The sequence below is a fragment of the Lynx rufus genome, unplaced genomic scaffold (assembly GCF_022079265.1).
Source record: "Lynx rufus isolate CCGP_SWC_20201006 ecotype Redwood Valley unplaced genomic scaffold, mLynRuf1.p SCAF_2, whole genome shotgun sequence".
Taxonomy (NCBI): domain Eukaryota; kingdom Metazoa; phylum Chordata; class Mammalia; order Carnivora; family Felidae; genus Lynx; species Lynx rufus.
The window spans coordinates 113,791,961-113,814,176 of NW_025814834.1; the positions used below are offsets into that span (position 1 = coordinate 113,791,961).

The 22,216-nt window shown below is 39.7% G+C and overlaps 1 protein-coding gene and 1 non-coding gene across 2 annotated transcripts; both read right to left on the reverse strand.

Moving 5' to 3' along the window:
• Window positions 1–299: 299 nt before the first annotated feature.
• Window positions 300–21,885, reverse strand: GPR148 (G protein-coupled receptor 148). Its single transcript, XM_047082276.1, is given in 5 exon segments — window positions 300–1,136; window positions 19,711–19,844; window positions 19,847–20,667; window positions 20,669–20,765; window positions 21,807–21,885. Coding segments are annotated over 5 exon segments (1,968 nt in total).
• LOC124516723 (U6 spliceosomal RNA) lies at window positions 3,485–3,591 on the reverse strand. The gene has a single exon (XR_006963131.1). It is a non-coding gene; the product is annotated as a U6 spliceosomal RNA (small nuclear RNA).
• Window positions 21,886–22,216: the final 331 nt, after the last annotated feature.

The window sequence follows — 22,216 nt, forward strand, 5'->3', positions numbered from 1 at the left end:
AAGCAAAAGCCTCAGAGGGGAGCCTTGCCCAGGGACATCCAGGACATTGGGGCCAGGGTGAGAGGCTATAAATGGGGCCATAGTTTATCTCTGTAGAAGGTACCTGTCTAAGCCAAAACCTTCAGGATGGATGGAGTGAAGGCTATTGTGGGGAGAGAAAGCCTCGTGTTATGGGGTGGGTGTGGGTTGGGGAATGAAGCAGAAATAGAATCCGCAGTGAAAACATCACCAATTCACCCAACCCCCACGTCAGGGAGACAAAGGGCCCTTTAGGGAGCGAAGGTTCTGGCCCACCTCCTCTAAAGGGAGTCTCTAGGTGTTCCTGGGCTGCTCAATTGAAAGAAAATCGGTCTTGAATCTAATCTATTCTTTCCCAGCCCCTGCATCCGCGCGCAAGGGGTCTCTCCCCTCCCGTAGCCAGACCTAAAAGGGTCGTCTCCCTCAGACCCCAGATTCCTCATCAGCCACGCAGGACACCGCAGGGTTGAGAGGGTGCACACCCTGGTTCCTCCACTCAGCCCGTCCACTGCGCGAAATAACGCACAAAAATTCCCCCCAAATCTTTCCTCCAAGTCTACATCGGAGGGCCGTTGGCGACTTACCGCTGGTGGCCGGCCGGGAGTGTCGCAGTAAGCGTCCTTGGCAGGGCCGGGAGCCGCTCCCGAGCCGCGCACGGAGCTCAGCACCACGGTCAGCTCCCGGCGCCGCGCGTCCCCGCCAAGTGGGGGAGGAGGAGGGCCAGAGCCCGCCCGCAGCGGCTGGAGGGGCTGGGCGGCTGCGGCAGGAGGCGGGCAGGCGAGGGTTAAGCTGCCGGAGAGCACTGGGGCGGGGGCGGAGCCGGGCCGGGAGCCAGCTCGCCAGAGAGGCAGGCGCCCCCAGCGAAGCAGTGGGCGAGATGAAGGGCTCTGGGCCTGGGTGGGGGATGCTTCCGAAGAACTGCAGCCTCCTTGTGCCGCCACCGCTTGGGCCCCGCTCGGTCTCGCTTTGTCAGTATTTCTCCCGGTCTCTGTCTCTGTTTGTCTGTCTCCCCGCAGCGCTGTGGTTTTACATCCTTCAGGCCTTGCTGCCAGGGCTGCCAGGATGTACAGACGCCCAATGGTCTCTCCTGGTTCGCGACTGCACGCCTGCGCGGCGGTCTGAACCCCTTAGAGCTCACAGGTGTGGGTGCACTAATCCCTGCAGCCGGTAGCGCCCAGGCAGATTTAATCCCAACGCTCTCGGAAGGGCTGGGCACACGGGGCCTAGTTAAAGATTCCTACTCAAGATTCCGAGCTTGCTTGGAAGAAGTGGCAGTCCAGTCTCGGGATGCAGGGCTGAGTTTTACAGAACCTTTTTTACAGAGTGCCTTTCTTGTACCGAATTGTATTACTAATGGAACGCTTCCCTTAAAGCGCTTCCCTTACAAGTACTTACTGTGTGAAGTCAGCCGGTGCTTTGCCCTGCAGCAGTTTTGTGGGGAAGAGCAGAAATGTTGTGGGGACTCTCCCCTCTGAGCTCAGGACCAAGGACCTGATGGTGGGAAAGGAATAAAGTAAGGATTAAATAACTTCTGGATGGCTCTGGGAGCGGTGCCAGGACCATGGGGGAAGGTGTGTGGGGTGGAGAGGGGCGGGAGCGCACAGCTGGTGCTGGTGAAGCTGCCTATCCCTCAGGAGTGTGTAAGGGAGACAGAGATCCGGGTGGTGGTGATGGCTGATCCCACACAACAGGGGTGAGTGCAGGCAGTGAATGATGGAAGGAAGGACTCAGGGGTCGCCTAGTCCAGCCTTGGGTTGAGACCCAAAAGAGGTCAGGACTAGGGCAAATGACAAAAACCATGAGTTCCTTTCAGCCTGATGGTCTCCACCTCATCCCCATGTCCAAAAAACCCTCTAGACACAGGGTGTGTCGTGTTGGTGTGGGCTGTCTTTGGCATAACCCATCAACCTTCTTTATAGTCATCTTGAGATCATTTCACCCTAGAGTCAAGAGGCTTCTCACTGCTGTCCCCTCCTCCAGAGAGTGTCTGCCACCACCTTTGGATAAGTCCACCTAATTAATTGCATTTCTTGCTATTAAAGGGCCTTTCTACCTAGTGACTGATGCAAGATGACCCCAGGCGTCCCCTCTCCCTGTGGTGTAGTCCTGACCTTTTCTGGCAGTTTCTGGCCATCAGACTTCCCTCAGTCAATTCTTCCCTGTTAGGTAGAAACAAAGGCTGGTCTATGTTTCATCGCCACATACACCCTGAATCAAGAGGAGGACTCCCACAGACTCCACAGTCCTCACTAGCTGAAGTTAACAAACGTTACTTTCTTCTGTTAGGATCTTCCATCTTCTGCATTACAAGGACTTTATATTTTTCTTAATTTTCTCCTGTTTTGAGGATAATTATGGGCTTAACTTCTTCCAGTGGGTGATAATTGCTGTTTTCCATCTGAACCTGTTACCCTTGGGCCAATGAGAGCTATTCTAAGCCATCTACTCTCATCCTTTCAGAGAATTTTAAAACATCCTTACTTTTAGGGGCAGGTGGGTGGCTCAGTCAGTTGAGTGTCCGACTTCAGCTCAGGTCATAATCTCACAGCTTGTGGGTTCAAACCCCGCATCAGGCTCTGTGCTGACAGCTCAGAGCCTGGAGCCTGCTTTGGATTCTGTATCTGCTGCTCCTATGCTCATGCTCTGTCTCTGTCTCTCTCTCAAGAATAAATGAACATTAGAAAAATTTTTTAAATAATATAAAATATACTTTTAGGTAACAAAACAAACTATGTGTATAATTTATAATATATAATTTTTTTCTTTCCCAAAGATATGGGATCAGGTCTTCTCCAAGGATCCCCTGGAATGATCTTTCACAGCAAGATTTCCCAGTTCAGAAACTACTGATGATTTTTCTTTAATAGTGTCCTATTGTAAACTTCCTTTATGTAATTTTTATAACACACTTAGTTTTCTTATCAGACCTCACAACATTTTTGGGCCATGGCTGTAACTCTTTTCATCCCTGGCATGAGCCCTTAGGGTTCTCTGACCTTGCTCCCTGTCCTCTTGATTGGCCAGAGGGTCTCAGACCTTCTGGCCATAACCCTTGCTTTCTGAAAGACCCAAAAGATTTCAGTTGACTGAACACAAATACAATACGTAGGTGCTGATCTGTCAACTGCATTGGTCATGGTGCAAGAATCCAGGTTTGCAGCCTGAACTCAGTAGTTCCTTATGGATCCTACATCAGAGAAGACTGGGAAATGAGACAATGGGATCCTAAGAAGGCTGGCAGGGCTGGGACTGTCAACTTGGAGAAGAAATGCTTCAAGGGCCACAATTTGGAGTAGGTATCTGGGTGAGGAGGAGGAACTCTAGTACTCAGGCTAGTTCTCCTGCAGAAAGTTGTTCTCCCCAATCTCAAACAAACGCACATTAGAGAGTACATTCACATGATGTGGCCTACTGAAATGACTTGGTGGTTTCTTGTTCTTCAAAGCTATCTGTATTTTGTTTTATTTAAAATATGGAATACTTCATGGATCTGCATGACATCCTTGTGCACGGGCAATGCGAATCTTCTTTGTATCATTCCAATTTTAGTACATGTTCTGCAGAAGTGAGCACAAAATCCATCTATATTGTAAAACTTCCATTTAAAAAAATTGAACACAGTTGTTTCTTTTTCTTTTTTAAAATTCTGGTAAAATATATATAACATTGAATTTTCCATTCCAATACGTTTTAGGTGGACAATTCAGCATCATTAGGTACATTCACATGGTTGTGCACCATCACCTCTAGCCATTGCCAAGATATTTTTATCACCTCAACAAAAACTCTACGAACTAAGCAAAAACTCATCCTTCTCTCCCTAGCTGGGGGTAACCTCTATTTTACTTTCTTTCTCTGTGAATTTGACTGTTCTAGGTAACTCTTAATGAGGGAATTATTCAATATTTATCCTGTTGTGTCTGGTTTATTTCACTGAGCTTAAGGTTTTCAAGATTCATCCATGTTGTAATATGTATCAAAATTTCATTTCTTCTTAAGGCTGAATACATTGCTTTATCCATTCTTCCATTGATAGACATTTGAGTTGTTTCCACCTTTTGTCTATTGTGAAAAATGCTGCCATAAACATTGGTATATAAATATCTGTTCAAGTTTCAGCTTTCAGGTCTTTTGAGTATATTCCTGGAAGTGGAATTATTTGATCATAATGGTAATTCTATGTTTAATTTTTTGAGGAACATTGTACTTTTTACTACATTCCTGCTAGTAATGCCAAAGTTCTCCATTTCTCTACATCCTTACCAATACTTGCTATTTTCCATGATTTTGTTGTTTTTCAATTAATAGTCATCCTAATGAATATAAAGTAGTATCTCATCATGGCTTTGACTTGCATTTCCTTAATGATTAGTGATGGTAGGAAATCTTTCATGTGATTATCAGCCATTTGTATATATTCTTTGGAGAACTGTCTGTTCAAGTCCTTTATGTATTTTTAAATTGGATTGTCTTTTTTTTCCCCAGCTGTATTGAGGTATTACTGACATATCCATATGGAAGTTTAGGGCATACAACCTGGTTATTTGATACATGTATATATGGCAAAACATCCCTCCTCAATATTAGGGTGTTGTAGTAACATTTGAAGTTTACTCTCTTAGGAATATTCAAGTATATAATACAGTATTGTCAATTATTGTCATTATGTTGTACAGTAGATCCCCAAACTTATTCATCTTATGCTGGAAGTTTCATCCTTTGGTCAACATCTCCCCATTTCTCCCCCCACCATCCCCTGCCAACCACCCTTCCACTCTCTACTTCTATGAATTCAGCTTTTTAGATTCTACATACAAATGAAATCATATAGTATTTGTCTTTGTCTGACTTATTTCTCCTAGCCCTCAAGATAGGTCCATGTTGTCACAAAAGGCAGGATTTCCTTTTTTTTTTATAGATGAATCATATTCCATTATGTTTGTGTGTATATATGTGTGTATATGTATATGTACATGTATATACATGTACATATTATTTATCCATTCATCCATTGATGGACACTAAGGTTATTGCCAAGTCTTGGCTATTATGAATAATGCTGGAATGAAATATGTATATGTATATGTACATGTATATACATGTACATATTATTTATCCATTCATCCATTGATGGACACTAAGGTTATTGCCAAGTCTTGGCTATTATGAATAATGCTGGAATGAAACATGAGGGTGCAGACATCTCTTTGAGATAGTGATTTCATTTCCTTTGGATATATACCCAGAAGTGGAATTGCTGGATCGTAAGAAATTCTATTTTTAATTTTTTGATGAACCTCCATTCTTTTTTTCATAGCGGATAACTCAATTTACATTCCCAACAACCACATACAAAGATTATATTTTCTTCACGGTCTCTCCAACACTTGTGGTCTCTCGTTCTTTTGATAATAGCAATACTAACAATTGTGAGGTAATATCTTGTGGTTTTGATGTGCATTTCCCTGATAATTAGTGATGTTGAACACCTTTTCATGTTTCTTGGCCATTTAGAAGTCTTCTTTGGAAAAAATATCTGTTCAGTTCCTCTGCCTATTTTTTTTTTAATTTTTTTTTCAACGTTTATTTATTTTTGGGACAGAGAGAGACAGAGCATGAACGGGGGAGGAGCAGAGAGAGAGGGAGACACAGAATCGGAAACAGGCTCCAGGCTCTGAGCCATCAGCCCAGAGCCTGACGCGGGGCTCGAACTCACGGACCGCGAGATCGTGACCTGGCTGAAGTCGGACGCTTAACCGACTGCGCCACCCAGGCGCCCCGATTTTTTAATCAATTGTTTTGTTGTTGTTGTTACTGAGTTGTATGAGTTCTTTATATACTTTGGATATTAGCCCCTTATCACATAGAGTTTGTGAATATTTTCTCTCATTCCATAGATGCCCTTTACATTTTGTTGATTGTTTCTTTTGTTGTGCAGTGCAGAAGATTTTTAGTTTAATGTAGTTGCACTTTATTTTTGCTATTGTTGCTTATGATTTTAGTGTCATATTTTAAAATTCATTGCCAAGACCAAGACAGCTTTTCCCCTTGTCTTTTCTTTTATGAGTTTTATAATTTCAGGTCTTAAATATATTAAGTCTTTAATCTATTTTGAGTTAATTTTTATAAGTAATCTAAGATAGGGCTTCAGTTTCTTTTTTCTGCATGTGCATATACAGTTTATTGAAGAGACTATTCATAGTCTATAAATATGCTATGGTATTTTGATTACTACAGCTATGCTATGCTATAGTAGTATGCTATTTTGATTACTACAACTTTGGCATAAAATTTGAAATCAGGAGGTGTGATGCTTCCAGCTTTGTTCTTTCTCAGGATTTGTGTTATTCAGGGTCTTTTGTGGTTTTTTTGGAGTTTTAGGATTGTTTCTTCTGTTTCCATTAAAAAGTGCCATTAGAGTTTTGATAAAGATTGCATTAAATCTATAGATGACTTTGGATAGTATGGACCTTTGAACAATATTAATTCTTCCTCCACAAACTTGGAATATTTTCCCATTTATTTCTATCTTCAGTATCTTTCATCAATGTCTTGTAGTTTTCAGTGTACAAATCTTTTACCTCTTTAGTTAAATTTACTCCTAGGTATTGTATTATTTTTGATAATATTACAAATATAATTATTTTATTTAATTCTTTTTCAGATTATTGTAAGCATAGAGAAATGCAACTGATTTTTGTATGTTGATTTTGCATCTTTCAACTTTACTAAATTTGTTTATTAGTTCAACAATGTTTTGGTGGAGTCTTAGGAATTTCTATGTATATCACATCATCTGGAAACAATGACAGTTTTACATATTCCTTTCCAGTTTGGATTTCTCTTTTTTTCTTTTCCTCAGCTAATGGCTCTGCCTATAGTTTCCAGTACAATGTTGAATTAGGAGTGGTGAAAGTTGTCTTATTCCCGGTCTTAGCAGAAAAGTTCTCAGCCTTTCACTGTTGAGTATGATGTTAGCTGTGTGCTTGTCATATATGGCTTTTATTGAAGTATACCCTTTTATATCCATTTATTGAGCATATTGATCCTGAAAAGACATTGAATTCTGTCAAATGCTTTTACTGCATCTATTGAAGTGACCATATGATTTTTCTTTCATTCTATTAATATGGTGTATCATATTTTATTGATTTGTGTATTTTGCTTGCTTGGGAGTGTTTCATACATATGAAAGTATATAGCACACTTGTAAAGGTAAATATGCAATCAGATTTAGAAAATGATAATTTGTAATAGAATGGTATGTTAACCACTTAACTATAGTTTGAAAGTCAGAGGGAAAGAGTATTAAAAATAATTATGGCTACTATACTTTGTTAATGAATTCAATATAAAAAGAAGTAAAAGTGACATCAAAAATAAAAGCAGTGGATTAAAAGGTGAATTTTTTAACAGGTGATCAAAGTTAAGTTACTATTGGCTTAAAAAGGACTGTTTTATCTATGATATGTCTTATGTAAGCCTCAGGATCATCACAAAGCAAAACCCTAGAGGAGATTCACAAAAAAATAAAGAAAGGGGAAACAGAGCACACCACCACAGAAAATCACCAATTTACAAAAGCAGGCAGAAACAGAGGGAAGAAGAAACAATGAAACTACATAGCATCAGAAAGCAATGAACAAGATAGCATTAGTAACTCAACAACAACCCAATTTACCAGTCAGAAGGCACAACATGCTGGAGTGGCTAAAAACACAAGACCAGCTCACATACTTCCTGTAAGAGACTCACTTCAGCTTTCAGGACACATGTAGGCTCAAAGGGAAGGAATAAAAAAAAAAAAACAAACAACCAGGCAAATAGAACAAAAGTGGGGTAACTATATTTAGATAAAATAGACTTTAAGCCATAAAAGGTAACAAGAGACAAAGAAGATCATTATATAATGATAATTGGGTCAATACATCAAGAAGCTATACCAATCATAAATATATACATACCCAACATCAGAACACCTAAATATATAAACTGAATACTAGCAGATCTGAAGGGAGAAACAGACAATACAGTAATAGTAGAGGCCTTCAATATCCCACTTTCAACAATGAATAGATCATCCAAACATAAAAAATCAATGAGGAAACATTGAACTTAACCATGCATTAGTCAAAATGGACCTAACAGACATCTATAAAACGTTCCATCCAACAGCAGCAGAACACACATTCTTCTCAGGTGCACACAGAACATTCTCCAGGATAGATCATATGATAGGTAACACAGAAAACCTCAGCAAATTTAAGATTGAAAAGATCATACCACTGATCTTTTCTGACCACAATGGCATGAGACTAGAAATCAACAAGAAGGGGAAAGCTGGAAATTTTTAAAGCATGTGGAAACTAAACAGCACACACCTGAGAAACCAATGCATAAAAAAATCAAAATGGAAATTTAAAAATCTCAAAACAAATGAAAATAAAAACAACACACCAAAACCTATGAGATCCTGCAAAAGCAGCTCTGAGAGGGAAATCTATAGCAACAAATGCATATAGTAAGAGAATAGAAAGGTCTCAAACAACTTAACTTTACACTTTAAGGAACTAGAAAAAAAAAGAACAAATTAAGCCCAAAGTTTGCAGAAGGAAGGAAATAATAAGGATCAGAGCAGAAATAAATGAAATAGAGACCAGAAAAACAATAGAAATGATGAATAAAACAAAGAATGGGTTTTATTGAAAGGTGAAAAAAATTAACAAACCATTAGCAAAACTAAGAAAAAAAGCAAGAAGCCTCGAATGAATAAAATTAGAAATGGGGGTGCCTGGATGGCTCAATACAATTAAGTGTCCACCTCTTCATTTTGGCTCAGGTCACGATTTCACTCACAGTTTGTGAGTTCAAGCCCTGTGTTCAGCTCTGTGCTGACAGCGCAGACCCTGCTTGGGATTCTCTCTCTCTCTCCTTCTCTCTCTGCCCCTCCCACTCTCACTCTCTCTCAAAATAAATAAACTTAGAAAAAATTCTAAATGAAAAAGGAGATATTATAACTGATACCACAGAACTACATAGGATTATAAGAGACTTCTATGAACAATTATATACCAGTGAATTGGATAACCGAGGAGAATTGGAAAAATTCCTAGAGATGTATATTCTATCAAAACTGAATCAGGGAGAAATAGAAAACCTGAGCAGACTAAGTATATTGAATAAGTATTCAAAAAACTCCTAGCACGGAAGTGTTCAAAACCACTGGTAAATTTACTAAACATTTAAAGAAAATTAACCCCAATATTTATTAAACTCTTCCAAAAAATTGAAGAAGAGGGGACCCTCCCTAACTTACTTTAAAAGGCAGCATTATCCTGATACCAAACCCAGATATAGACACTACAAGAAAAGAAAACTAAATTCCTGATGAATATAGATACAAACATTTGCAAAAAATAGTAAACTAGGGGTGCCCGGATGGCTCAGTCAGTTGAATGTTCCACTCTTGATTTCGTCTCAGATCATGATCCCCAGATCATGGGATCAGGCCCTTCATGAGGCTCCTCGCTAAGTGTGAAGCCTGCTTGAGATTCTCTCTCCTCCCTCCCCATACCTCCCTACTCACATTCTCCTCTCTCTCTCTCTCAAATTAAAAAATATATATATTAGCAAACTGATTTCAATAACATATTAAAAGAATCATACACCATAACCAGGAAGGATTTATCCTTGGAATGCAAGCATGGTTCAGCATACACAAATCAATCAATGTGATAAGCTACATTAATACAATTAAAAGAAAAAATAATATAATCATTTCAATAAATGATTGAAAAATCTGTTGACAAAATACAACATCCTTTATGATAAAAATAATTCTCAACAAATTGGGTGTACAAAGAACATACCTCAACATAATAAAGACCAATGGAACAGAATGAAGAGCCCAGAAATAAATCCAAACTTATATGGCCATTTATTATTTGACAAGAGAGACGAGAATACTCAATGGGGAAAGGATAGTCTCTTCAACAAATGGTGTTAGGAAAACTGGGTAATCAAATGCAGAAAAAAAGAAATTGGAACCTTATTTTAAGCCATTCACAAAAATTAACTCAAAATGGGTTAAAAACAAACATAATTCCTGATGCCATAAAAATATCAGAAGAAAACATAGGGAAGCACCTCATCACAATGATTTTTTAGTTAACACACCAAAAGCACAAGAAACAAGACGCAAAAATGAATGAGTGAGACTACATCAAACTAAAAAGCTTCTACATAGAAAAAGAAGCAACCGGGGCGCCTGGGTGGCGCAGTCGGTTAAGCGTCCGACTTCAGCCAGGTCACGATCTCGCGGTCCGTGAGTTCGAGCCCCGCCTCGGGCTCTGGGCTGATGGCTCAGAGCCTGGAGCCTGGTTTCCGATTCTGTGTCTCCCTCTCTCTCTGCCCCTCCCCCGTTCATGCTCTGTCTCTCTCTGTCCCAAAAATAAATAAACGTTGAAAAAAAAATTTAAAAAAAAAAATAAAAAAAAAATAAATAAACAACTCCTACAACTCAATGACAAAAACCAAACAATTGGATTGAAAAATGGGCAGAGAAACTGAATAGAAATTTTTCCAAGACGACATTCAAATGGTCAACAACTACATGAAGAGGTGCTCAACATTGCTAATTATCAGGGGAACGGATGCCAAAACCACAATGAGATATCACCTCACACTTGTCAGAATGGCTATCAACAAGAAGACAAGAGATAACAAGTTGGCAAGGAGGTGGAGAAAAGGGAACACTGTACACTGATGGTTGGAATGCAAATTGATATAGCCACTATGGAAAACAGTACGGGTTTTTGAGGTTCTCAAAAAACTAAAAATAGAATTACCAAATGATTCACCAATCCCACATCTGAGTATATATTTAAAGGAAATGAAAACAGGATATTGAAAAGATATCTGCATCTCTATGTTTACTTCAGCATTATTGATGGAAATAACCCAAGCAGAAAAAGAAGATGTATATATACATATGCACACAATGAAATATTATTCAACCATAAAAAAGAAGAAAATTGTACCATTGATAACAACATGAATGGACCTTGAAGGCATCATGCTTAGTAAGATAAGCTGGACAGAGAAAGACAAAAACTGTACGTCACTCACACATAGAATTCAAAGAAGGCAAGTTCATACAAATGGAGAGTAGATATAGCATAGAAAATTGTTAAATAATTCAATATTGCAACTGGAAGATTAGAGTTTTGCATGGCATAATGATTACAGATAGCAGTACTGTATTATATACCTCAAAATTGCTAAGAGACTGGATCTGAAATGTTTTAACCATAATAAAGAAATGATAATTATGTGTTGTGTCAGTGGTGTTAGTTAAAGCTATATTGGTGATCATATTGCAATATATAAATGTATCTAATCAACATATTGTACACCTTAAACATATACAATATTATATGTCAATTATATCTCAATTAACTAAAGAAAATATGCATGTGCAATGATAAGTGTAGGATAAATAACTAGGAACAGAATCCTGGGTCAGGTGTATGAGTAAAAACGCTCATATGGGCTAAGATTTGTGAGCATGTGATTTAACACCAGACTGCCTGAGTTTGAATCCCAATTCTACTACTTATTAGATGTGTGATGTTGGAGAAGGTACTTAACTTCTCTCTCTGTGTCTGACTTTCCTAATCTGTAAATGGGAAAGATGACATGGTGTCTATCACACAGCGTTATTATTGTGTGAATTTTAAACATTGTTAGTTACTGCAAATTGCCCTCCCTAGAGTTTAGAACAATTTATAATCTTACAACCCATGCTTATCACAGTAATCAAAAAAAAGGTATTCTTAAACTTATAGAATTTTTATCAATTCAAGAAGTGGAAAATGTTATGTCATTGTTTTATTTTCCATGTCTATTGTATTAGTGTAGTGAATCACCTTTTCAAAAACTTATAAGACTTGACTAGTTTCTTTTATGTGCACCGGGTATATGTTTTTCAGCAGTTTTTAATTGTGTGATTTGGGGTTAAACTTATGGACTATATAATACATATACATATGTATATATTATATATATATATTATGGACTATATATATTATGGACTATATATATATTTATATATATATATTTAATGTTTATTCATTTTTGAGAGACAGAGATAGAGCGTGAGTTGGGGAGGGGCAGAGAGAGAGGGAGATACAGAATCCGAAGCAGTCTCCAGGCTCTGAGCTGTCATTACAGAGCCCAACGCAGGGCTTGAACCCATGGACCATGAGATCATGACCTGAGCTGAAGTCAGACGCTCAACCAACTGAGCCACCCAGGCGCCCCTGGACCTTATATTTTAAGGAAACCACTCATTTTTGAGATCAGTAGCAAGTATTTTGTCACAACTTTTGATTTGTCTTTTGACTTTACTTATGGTATTTTTCCCTTCTGTAGAGTTTTATAGCTTTAGATAAGTAAATCAATTAATATTTCCTTGTAACACTTCTGTGTTCTATATCCCATTTAAGAAGGCTTTCTACTGCCTTTGATGGCTTTATTTTTATATTTAAATATTTCTTTCATGTGAGATTGTTTTTAAAGCTAGATGGCCTCCCAGGTGTCCTAAAATAATTGAATAATTCATCATTTCTCACTGATATAGAATGATGCCTTTACTATCTATCTGTTATCTATCATCTATCTATCTATCTATCTATCTAGCATCCATTTACCATCTATATTATCTTATCATATTATTTTATCTTATCTAGGATTGGGAACAAAGGGAAGTGATTGGGGTTACCAGACCTAGAAGCTCAGTGAAGAGGTTTTGTGTCACTGAAACTCAGACTCTCAGAGGAAGAGGTGCTGTCTGGTGATGATACTTCTGAGGGACACAAAGAGAGAGAATCCAAAAGGGTGGAAACTGGAACCAATTGTTACTGCTGAGGTAAAGGGCTATTATTGAGGTGATGCAGACAAGAACAGGGAGCAAAACTGGAAGGGTCAGTATTTTATTCCTCCTTGTGCCCTCCATTCTCTCTCTAGGACCCTTTTGGACAGAGTTTAACAAGAGACGAGCGGGCAAAGGAGAGTGTGGCTTGAGAGCCCAGCTCCAGCATCACAAAGATAAGTATAAAGGGTGGGAATTTTTGCAGGGGGACAATAGCTTACTAACCTGCATGCCATATGTTTTAGAACTACTTCTGGACTTTCTATTTTGTTCTGTTCTTCTGGCAGTTCATGTGCTAGTACCACATTGTTTTATGTCTCTGCTATGACTAGTGCCCACTCATTAGTCTTCTTTTTCAGAATATTCCCCGTTCCTTTATCTTTGTTCACTATTTCTTTTTCCCAAAGCAACATTGCTGTAAGTATGGATTAGTATAATGTTAAACCTATCAATTGGTAGAAATAATTGTCCAGTGTATGATGTAGAATATTCAGGACAGGGCTTTCTATGAGTTCAAGGCTTCTTTGTTGTTGCTTAAACCCATAATTTATAACACCCCCACTTTCTGGACCAAATTCTGTATAAGTTCATGTTCTTAGTCGCCAGCAACAGAACTGTCCTCTGACTGGTTCATCCAGAGAAAAGACTGCACTGAAAAATTTTGAGTAGGTCTCAGAATTTTCAACAGCCCTGCAGAACAAGACACAGAGGCCATGTAGCCATAACCCAGCCCAAACCATAGTACCGCCTCTGCTCCTGGCAAGGTGAGGCTGTGGCTTGCACATTGACCACACAGCATGGACCTAGCTCTTCTTCTGTCATCACTGGCTCCTGTTTCCATGTATGGGTTGGGGACATCCCACCAAACAAGCCCAAGTCATGCACCCACCACTGGCAGGACAAACTGTAAGGGAGGGGAAGCAGAATCTGGATATTCTAACTTCCCAAAACATATCAAGAGAGTGCAGAGCTCTCTCATCCAGGTGTCCACAGATGGCTTCTATTGAGCCTACAAATGAGAAAATCTGTGTCCCATTGTCCAAGACTTCCCTGCCATTAATGGGAAAGTTAATATACATGCTCATCTCTGGGCCAGTAACAGCCAGTTACAGTTGCCCTAGAAATGCTTGTTCTCTTGACCACATTCCTTACCCTCTCTAGGTCTTTACCTTCTCATATATAAAGGGAGGTAGAAAGGTGGGAGAGCTGAAGAAGGAAAGGCTGTAGGTCACGTATTTTATTAATTCTTTTGTTTAACACAGCATATGTTAAACAGTATGTATAAGTTCTATGCAATTTTAAATATAAGAAATGGAACAAATACTGTGGACCCTGCTTATAAAATATATTAAACATAATTTAGAAAATCCCTGTTATCTCCAGTGACATCTTCCTCCTTCCCACATATAGTCTTTTTTTCTGAATTTTGTGTTAATCACATTCTCTTTTATACTTTCCAAACATAAGCATGTATTGGTAAACTTCATGTTGTTTAATCTTCTCCATTTCCTTCTGCTTTATAGAAATGAAACTGGAAAATATGTATTCTTCTGTCACTTGCTTTTTCCAGCAACAATATCCTTGTGAGATTCACCAATGTTAATGTGTACGCTTTTTGTTCACTTTTCAATGCTGTATAGTGTTCTGTTGTATGAATATTCCATAATGCATTTACCCATTCTTTTTTTCCTGGCCATTGGTGTCATTTTCCATTTTTAGCTATAGTAGCAGTGCTGCCGTGAACACAAAATACCTGACAAATGTTTCTCTAGGAACTGTATCTTGAAATGTAATTCCTGGATTATAGAGTAGGGCATCTTCAACCTTGTTATTTTCCAAAATGGCTGTAAATTGCTATAGTAACCCTCCTTGTATCCTTGTCCCTTGTAATGTGATTTGGAGCTTCTCCCATCAGGAGGTAGAGTCTGTTGTTTCATCCCTTGACTGTGGGGTGGTGCTGTTCTTTATCCAACAGAATGTGTTGGAAGTAATGGTGTGCTTGTTCCAAGTCTCTGAGTACTTCCCCTCCCTTGAAACTTCCACTGCCATGTGAACTGCCCAGGTTAATCTGTGGTAGATGTGACACTATGGGGAGCAGAGAAGAGCCATCCATAACCAAACCCACTGTATTATTTTCCTATTGCAGTTGTAACAAATTACCAAAACTTAGTTGTTAAAAATAATACAAATTTATTATCTTACAGTTCTGAAGATCAGAAGTCAAACATGGGTCTTACTAGACTAAAATTGAAGTGTCTTTTGGAGATCATAAGGGAGAATCTATTTTCTTTTCTTGTCTACATTTTAGAAACCTCCCACATTCTGTGGAAGATGGCTGCTTCTCCATTTCAAAGCCAGCAGTATAGCATCTTCAAACAGTTCCCCCTCTCTGGCTTGTGATTCCATCATCACATCTCCTGCTATCCTCCTGTTTCCTTACTTCTTTGTAAGAATCTTTGTGATTACATTGGGCCCAGGCAGATAATCCAGGACAATCCTCCCTTTTCAGGATTCCATCTGCAAAATCCTGATGAGACACAGCCATTGCTAACTGATAACATACATGTTTTATCTTCAGTTTCTTAATTTGGATACTAGCTCATTAATTTTGAAACTTTTTCCTTTTGGATAGAGCATATATGATTATGTATTGTCCTCTAAATTCTGCTCACATGTCAAAATTTTTGATATTTAATATTTTATTGTTATTCTATTCTAAACATTTTCTAAGTTCCAATATTAATGAACTGGTTTTTGGTCCATGAGTTGCTTAGATCATGGCTTTTAAATTTCCAAGCATACAGCAAAGGAAACAACCAACAAAACTAAAAGGCAACCAACGGAATGGGAAAAGATATTTGCAAATGACATATCGGACAAAGGGCTAGTATCCAAAATCTATAAAGAGCTCACCAAACTCCACACCTGAAAAACAAATAACCCAGTGAAGAAATGGGCAGAAAACATGAATAGACACTTCTCTAAAGAAGACATCCGGATGGCCAACAGGCACATGAAAAGATGCTCAACGTCGCTCCTCATCGGGGAAATACAAATCAAAACCACACTCAGATATCACCTCACGCCAGTCAGAGTGGCCAAAATGAACAAATCAGGAGACTATAGATGCTGGAGAGGATGTGGAGAAATGGGAACCCTCTTGCACTGTTGGTGGGAATGCAAATTGGTGCAGCCACTCTGGAAAACAGTGTAGAGGTTCCTCAAAAAATTAAAAATAGACCTACCCTATGACCCAGCAATAGCACTGCTAGGAATTTACCCAAGGGATACAGGAGTACTGATGCATAGGGGCACTTGTACCCCAATGTTCATAGTAGCACTCTCAACAATAGCCAAATTATGGAAAGAGCCTAAATGTCCATCAACTGATGAATGGATAAAGAAATTGTGGTTTATATACACAATGGAGTACTACGTGGCAATGAGAAAGAATGAAATATGGCCCTTTGTAGCAACATGGATGGAACTGGAGAGTGTTATGCTAAGTGAAATAAGCCATACAGAGAAAGACAGATACCATATGGTTTCACTCTTATGTGGATCCTGAGAAACGTAACAGAAACCCATGGGGGAGGGGAAGGAAAAAAAAAAGAAGTTAGAGTGGGAGAGAGCCAAAGCATAAGAGACTCTTAAAAACAGAACAAACTGAGGGTTGATGGGGGGTGGGAGGAAGGGGAGGGTGGGTGATGGGTATTGAGGAGGGCACCTTTTGGGATGAGCACTGGTTGTATGGAAACCAATTTGACAATAAACTTCATATATTGAAAAAAAATAAATTTCCAAGCATATTTTAATTATCTTTTTCATATTTATTTCTAACTTAATTGCACTGGACTCAGAAGACGTGGTCTGCACAAGAATTTCAATTATTTGAAATTTACTTAGATTTGCTTTGTGGGTAGCATGTGGTCAATTTTCTTAATAATTTCAGACGTTTAGATATCCTATATATTCTCCAATTGTTGAGTGTCATATTTTAAATTTGTCCATTGGGTCAAGCTTGTCAATTGTGTTGTTCAAAATTCAATATCCTTGTTTATTTTGCCTGCTTGATCTACCAATTAAGGAGAAATGATCCCCAAATTCTTTATGAGGGTTGATTTATTCATTTCTCCTCATGACTTTATCAATTTTGCTCTGTTATTCTGTGTTATTCTGTGTTAGTTTTTTGTCCTGATAAACTGGGCCTCATATAATTATGCAATGAGCTTTTTTAGTAATGCTTTTCTTGCTTGAAAGTCTACTTTCTGTCTTCTGTTAGCTTACATTTAATGAGCATTTGCTTTCTGTATCTTTTTCTGTTCTTTTTACTTCCAGCTGTTCTCTGCTATTTATTTAGGGCTATCTTTTATAAATGACATATATCTGATTTAAAAGAAAACTGACAATATTGTCTACCCATCATCAAATTTTAGTCAATTTAAATGTATTGTTTTTGTACATTTAAACTAGTTGTTTGGATTCTATCATATTATTTTATGCTATTTTTCCTGACTTTTCTATATAGTTTTTCCTTTCTTGCTTTATTTTGGATGATTTCTGTTTTCTCTTACTCATTGTATTTGTTCCATAGATTTTTTTGAAAGCTTTCCTCTTTTTGCCTACTCTGTTAGTGGTTACCTTGGGTATTTTAACATACTTGCTTAACAAAGTCTTAGATTAATATTTCTACCCTCGTCCTGAAGACTGCTAGAACTTTAGAATGATTTGTGTGCAATTATACCATCCCATTCATATGATATTTTTGTATGATACTTTTTTTAACCCCCTAATTAGACATTTTTATTGCTTTCATACAGCCAACCAGACCATGACTGTTCAGATTTATGCACATAGATTTCAATGTTTATTCCTCACCATTTTTTTCATGCACCTCAAATCATCCATGTGGAATAATTTTCCATCTGCCAGAAATATATCCTTTAAAATTTCTTTAATGTGCACTGTTAAGAATAATGTCTTTTGGGTTTTGTGTTCTATAATGATTTTTATTTTGCTTTCTGAAAAGATTGTTTTCCCATGTGTAGAATTCTAGATCAACAGTTATTTCTCTCATTACATCAGACTTTTGCTGTTTTTGTCAGAAGTCAGCTGTCTTTTAAATTGTTATTCTTTTGTCTCTTATCTCTACCTGCTTTAAATAGCTTGTCTTTGTATTCAGTTCCCTGCAGTTTCACATGATGTGCTTTAGGTGGATTATTTGTCATTTGTAGTATTTGTAACTAGTTAAGAGTTCTTGGGTCTGAGGTTTGATATCTTTCAAACATCTGAAAAATTATCAGATATTATGTCTTTAAGTATTTTCCTTTCCACGTTGTCTCTATTGTATTCTTAGATGTCAGTCTTTTCTATTCTAAATACAATGTCTCTTAATCTCTCATTTATATTTTTTTATTTCTTTGTCACTCTAGGCTGAATTTTAGATCATTTATTTAAACCTATCTTCCAGATTTCAAAATATCTCTTCAGTTGTGTCTAATATACTTTTTTTGTATTGCATAAAAGATTTATTAACATAACTTCGGAGAGTTCAAAATTAGCTGTGATGAAGAATCTGCTGCATACTATACTTTTTAACCCATTTTAAATATAACCCATCTTTTCCAATTCTAATTACTATGTATATATTTTTATTTCTAGAAGTTCTATTTAATTTTTTCCCTAATCTTCTCAGTTATTGTAAAAATGTATTGCTCTTTATTCATATGCCCATGTCATTTTTCATGTCTTAAAACATATTGAGGGGTACCTGGCTGCCTCAGTGAGTAGAACGTGTGACTCTTGGTCTCAGGGCCATGAGTTCAAGCCCCACACTGGGCATGGAGCCTACTTAAAAACAAACAAACAAACATTGAACATTTTTGTATTAGCCAAGTGTCTGACAGTTCAAGGAGCTGGATGGAGTATACTGCTGCTATCTTTTTTCTTCTCACTTTCTTTCATGGTGCCTTATTCTTTTGTGTGATTTTGTGAGTTTTGACTACATGCAATTCATTTTCTTTGGCATTCTTTTACCAGGGAAATTCTTTGAAGCATGAGCTGAAGCTCTAGTCCTGCAGAAGAGCCACATCAACCACAGTATGAGGTTTGTTGACCACAAAAATAATTTGAAACCTAGTTCTAGTCCTGTCTGAAGGGTAGCTTCTATTTAAGAATTCTTGAGGAATTTTCTTCCTCTTCTGCACAGCACCAATATCAAGGCAGTAAAGTCCTTGCTGTTTGTTAGTTGTCATATATCCTTGTTCTGAGACTATAATCGTTTGGGGTTCCAGCTTTATAGATGTCTTCATGACACTCCCTGGTATAGATGGGTCCTAGGTTTGCTCTCCTCCCTTCCACATCCTGAGAAGCTACCCAAATGGAGGTTCCTGGTCCCAGATTCAGCAAATCTGCTTGCTTACACTTCAGGTTCAGATTACTTTCAGTAATCTTTTGGTTTCTGTGTGTTTGTCAGCAACATGCTTTGTCAGTGGCCTTGGAGGGTATGGGGGAAACCATTGGAAAGGCACAGATCTGGCCTCAGCTTCACTTTGATCAGAGCTCTGCTGAGTCATTTTACTTGCTTCAATTTTCAGGTAGGGCTTCAGTGAGAAGTTAGCTTTCTCTACTTAAAAACTTTTGAAATGTTGAATGCTGAGGTCATCTTAAAGGTCCTGTTGCACAAGTATATTACAGTTCTCTGGAGTTGATGATAATTGAACGCTGATGCATCCAACATATAATTTTTAACCTCAGCTTGCCAAACTGTGAAATTTGTAGCTCTTAAAAATGGTGAAGATGTCACTGTGCCTCGTGGAGGAGAAGTGGCCCCCGACCATCCCCAACAGCTACCAGTAGTGGAGTGTATACAGGTATGGGAGCATGGCACGAGGAGCATCATAAGCACCTCGCTGTTGGCTGCCATGAGCCACACATGAGTTTTGGCATCAATGTGGGTGTACTTGGTTAGCATGATATCCAGGCAAAACACCATAACAGGGCTAACGTACAGTATGAGTAGCACTGTATGGATGAGCAGGGTGCCCATGGCCCAGGAATAGCCCTGGACCCAGATGCCTGAAGTCCTGGTCTCTGCATAGATCCTCCAGAAGCAGTAGGTGATGAGACCTGTGCATAGAAAGTGAATGCATAAAATGTAGGTGTGGGTAATAGTGACCAGGGGGCCACAGCCTGGCTCATTGCACAGGGTCAGCTGCAGGATGCATAAGGCCCCTTGTTTCTCTAAACTGGCATCTTGCTGCTTGCTAAGCCAAATGAGACATGTAGGGAAGAATTAGGCCAGCAGCCAGATGAGGGCCATCACTTTCTGGACAGCCTCACATGACATGAAGGAGAAGTAGCACAAAGGATAAGCAACTGCCAGGTAGGTGTGCAGCATGGTGGCCATGAAAGACAGGATGGTGCTGGTGTAGGTAGCAAAGACAACATCTGTGAGAACGCCACAGGTGATGTGGCACAGAGTCCGGCCACCCAGGTTGCTGGATGAGATAAGCATGTAGAACACAAGGTAGGCCAGATCTGAAAGCAGGATGTTAGCCAGCAGTAAGTAGTGGAGCTCTTGCCACAGCTTCTGGCTCTTCAGGATGGTTGCCAGCAGCAGGAGGCTCAGAGTCAGTGTGGCTGCAGCCAGCAGGCTTGAGGGAAGGAACAGCCAGCACAGCATGGAGACAGGCACCCTGAGGTCCCCAAGGTTTAGGAGGTGTTGCTGGCTAACGTGGCCTGCTGATGAGCTGGTCAGAGGCTGGCCAGGCTGTTGTGTCCAAGGGAAAGGGTGCCAACTGAACCCCCAGGCTTCCTGGCAGGAATGGCAGGCTTTCTCACAGGTGGTTGGTTCTGTACCCGCCCAAGGTATAGATCTCCCCTGCAGGATCCTCATGGTGCTACTCCTCTGCAAAAATGTTGAGCTTGAGCAGGTCTTAGGGATGACTGTTTAACAAAAATAAAACAACAAAGCAAAATTCTGCTCATACAGGGCTTCCTACATTCATGCATAGCTGTCAGCTGTCCTGGCTGCATGTGTGTGGGCACATCTAAATGGATCAGCCTATTGCCATGATTCACTGGTCACTGATCTCTGATCTCTTGAGAAGTGTCCCCCATTTTGATGTCCCCCAAACCCATCTGGTTGGCTAGCAGGGAGTGTGCAATGAATGCTCACCACATTGGATTGAATTCAGTGGTCATAGTCAGGCAGTCCTATCTGAAGGGAAGGAGCAGCCATCTGGGAACTAGGATTTCTGGACTGTGGAACAGGCCTAGCTTCCGTCTGAGGCTGCACATGACAGGGCCTCAGGAAGTGGTACCAGGCTAGAGGGGCCTGGGTATGCTCACATAGGTGACCCTGTGAATGTGTGTGTGTCCCACAACCCTTCTACACAGGACTCCACATGGGAGAGCATTCAGCTGCCCTCTTGTGGTGTCCCTGTGTGGCAAGACAGATACCCCACTTGGCAGAGGCTGCACAGATGCTAGAGGAAAGGGGCGGAAGGCAGGAGAGAGAAGAGGATGGGAGGTTCACAAGCAGCTGGGACATCACAGGTTATCCAGAAATGTATAGACGGTTATGTGCACTTGGTTGGGGCCCACAGTGGGGTGGCCTGGGAAAGAACAAGGCATGCTCCAGTTCAGGTAAGCAGGCTTTCTGTTATTGAGATCCTGGCTTTGAAACCTTAGGAAGCTTTGCTCATCTCTCTACATTTGTTTCCTTATCTGTGAAATGTGAGTGCTTCCTATGCAGACCTCTTGGAAATGCTGCAAAAACCTAGAGGTTACATACTTAGTGCAATGTGTAGCCTGGGGTAAATGCTCAATACCAGAACACTAGCCCTTACCTTACCACACTCTCCAGAGGCTTGGGTCCTCTCTGCTCCACAGACCCCCTTGCCCTCACTGCAGAAGTACACTAAATGCTTCATGCCCCTGGGACCCCCGCCCCATGCTGCCTGTGCCACACTCCTCCAGCCCCTCTCTGGCCCCACACCAGGCCCCAGCTTGACACCATACTGAGCCCAAGGAAGGAGCTGCTACAGAGCTGTTGACTTCCTGAGCACAGGCGGAATGTTCTTAAGATTAGAGGGAGACAAAAATTTCAGACATTGAGCCACAAGAAGCCCAGCCTCACATCATGAATGTCACTTGGAACATATTCAGCAAGTGACACACCAGAGTCCTGCTTCATCCCTCAGCTAAGGGCCCTCTGACCACACAGGCATTTGCTTTCTGCCTCCCTTCTCTTTCTCAGCAGTG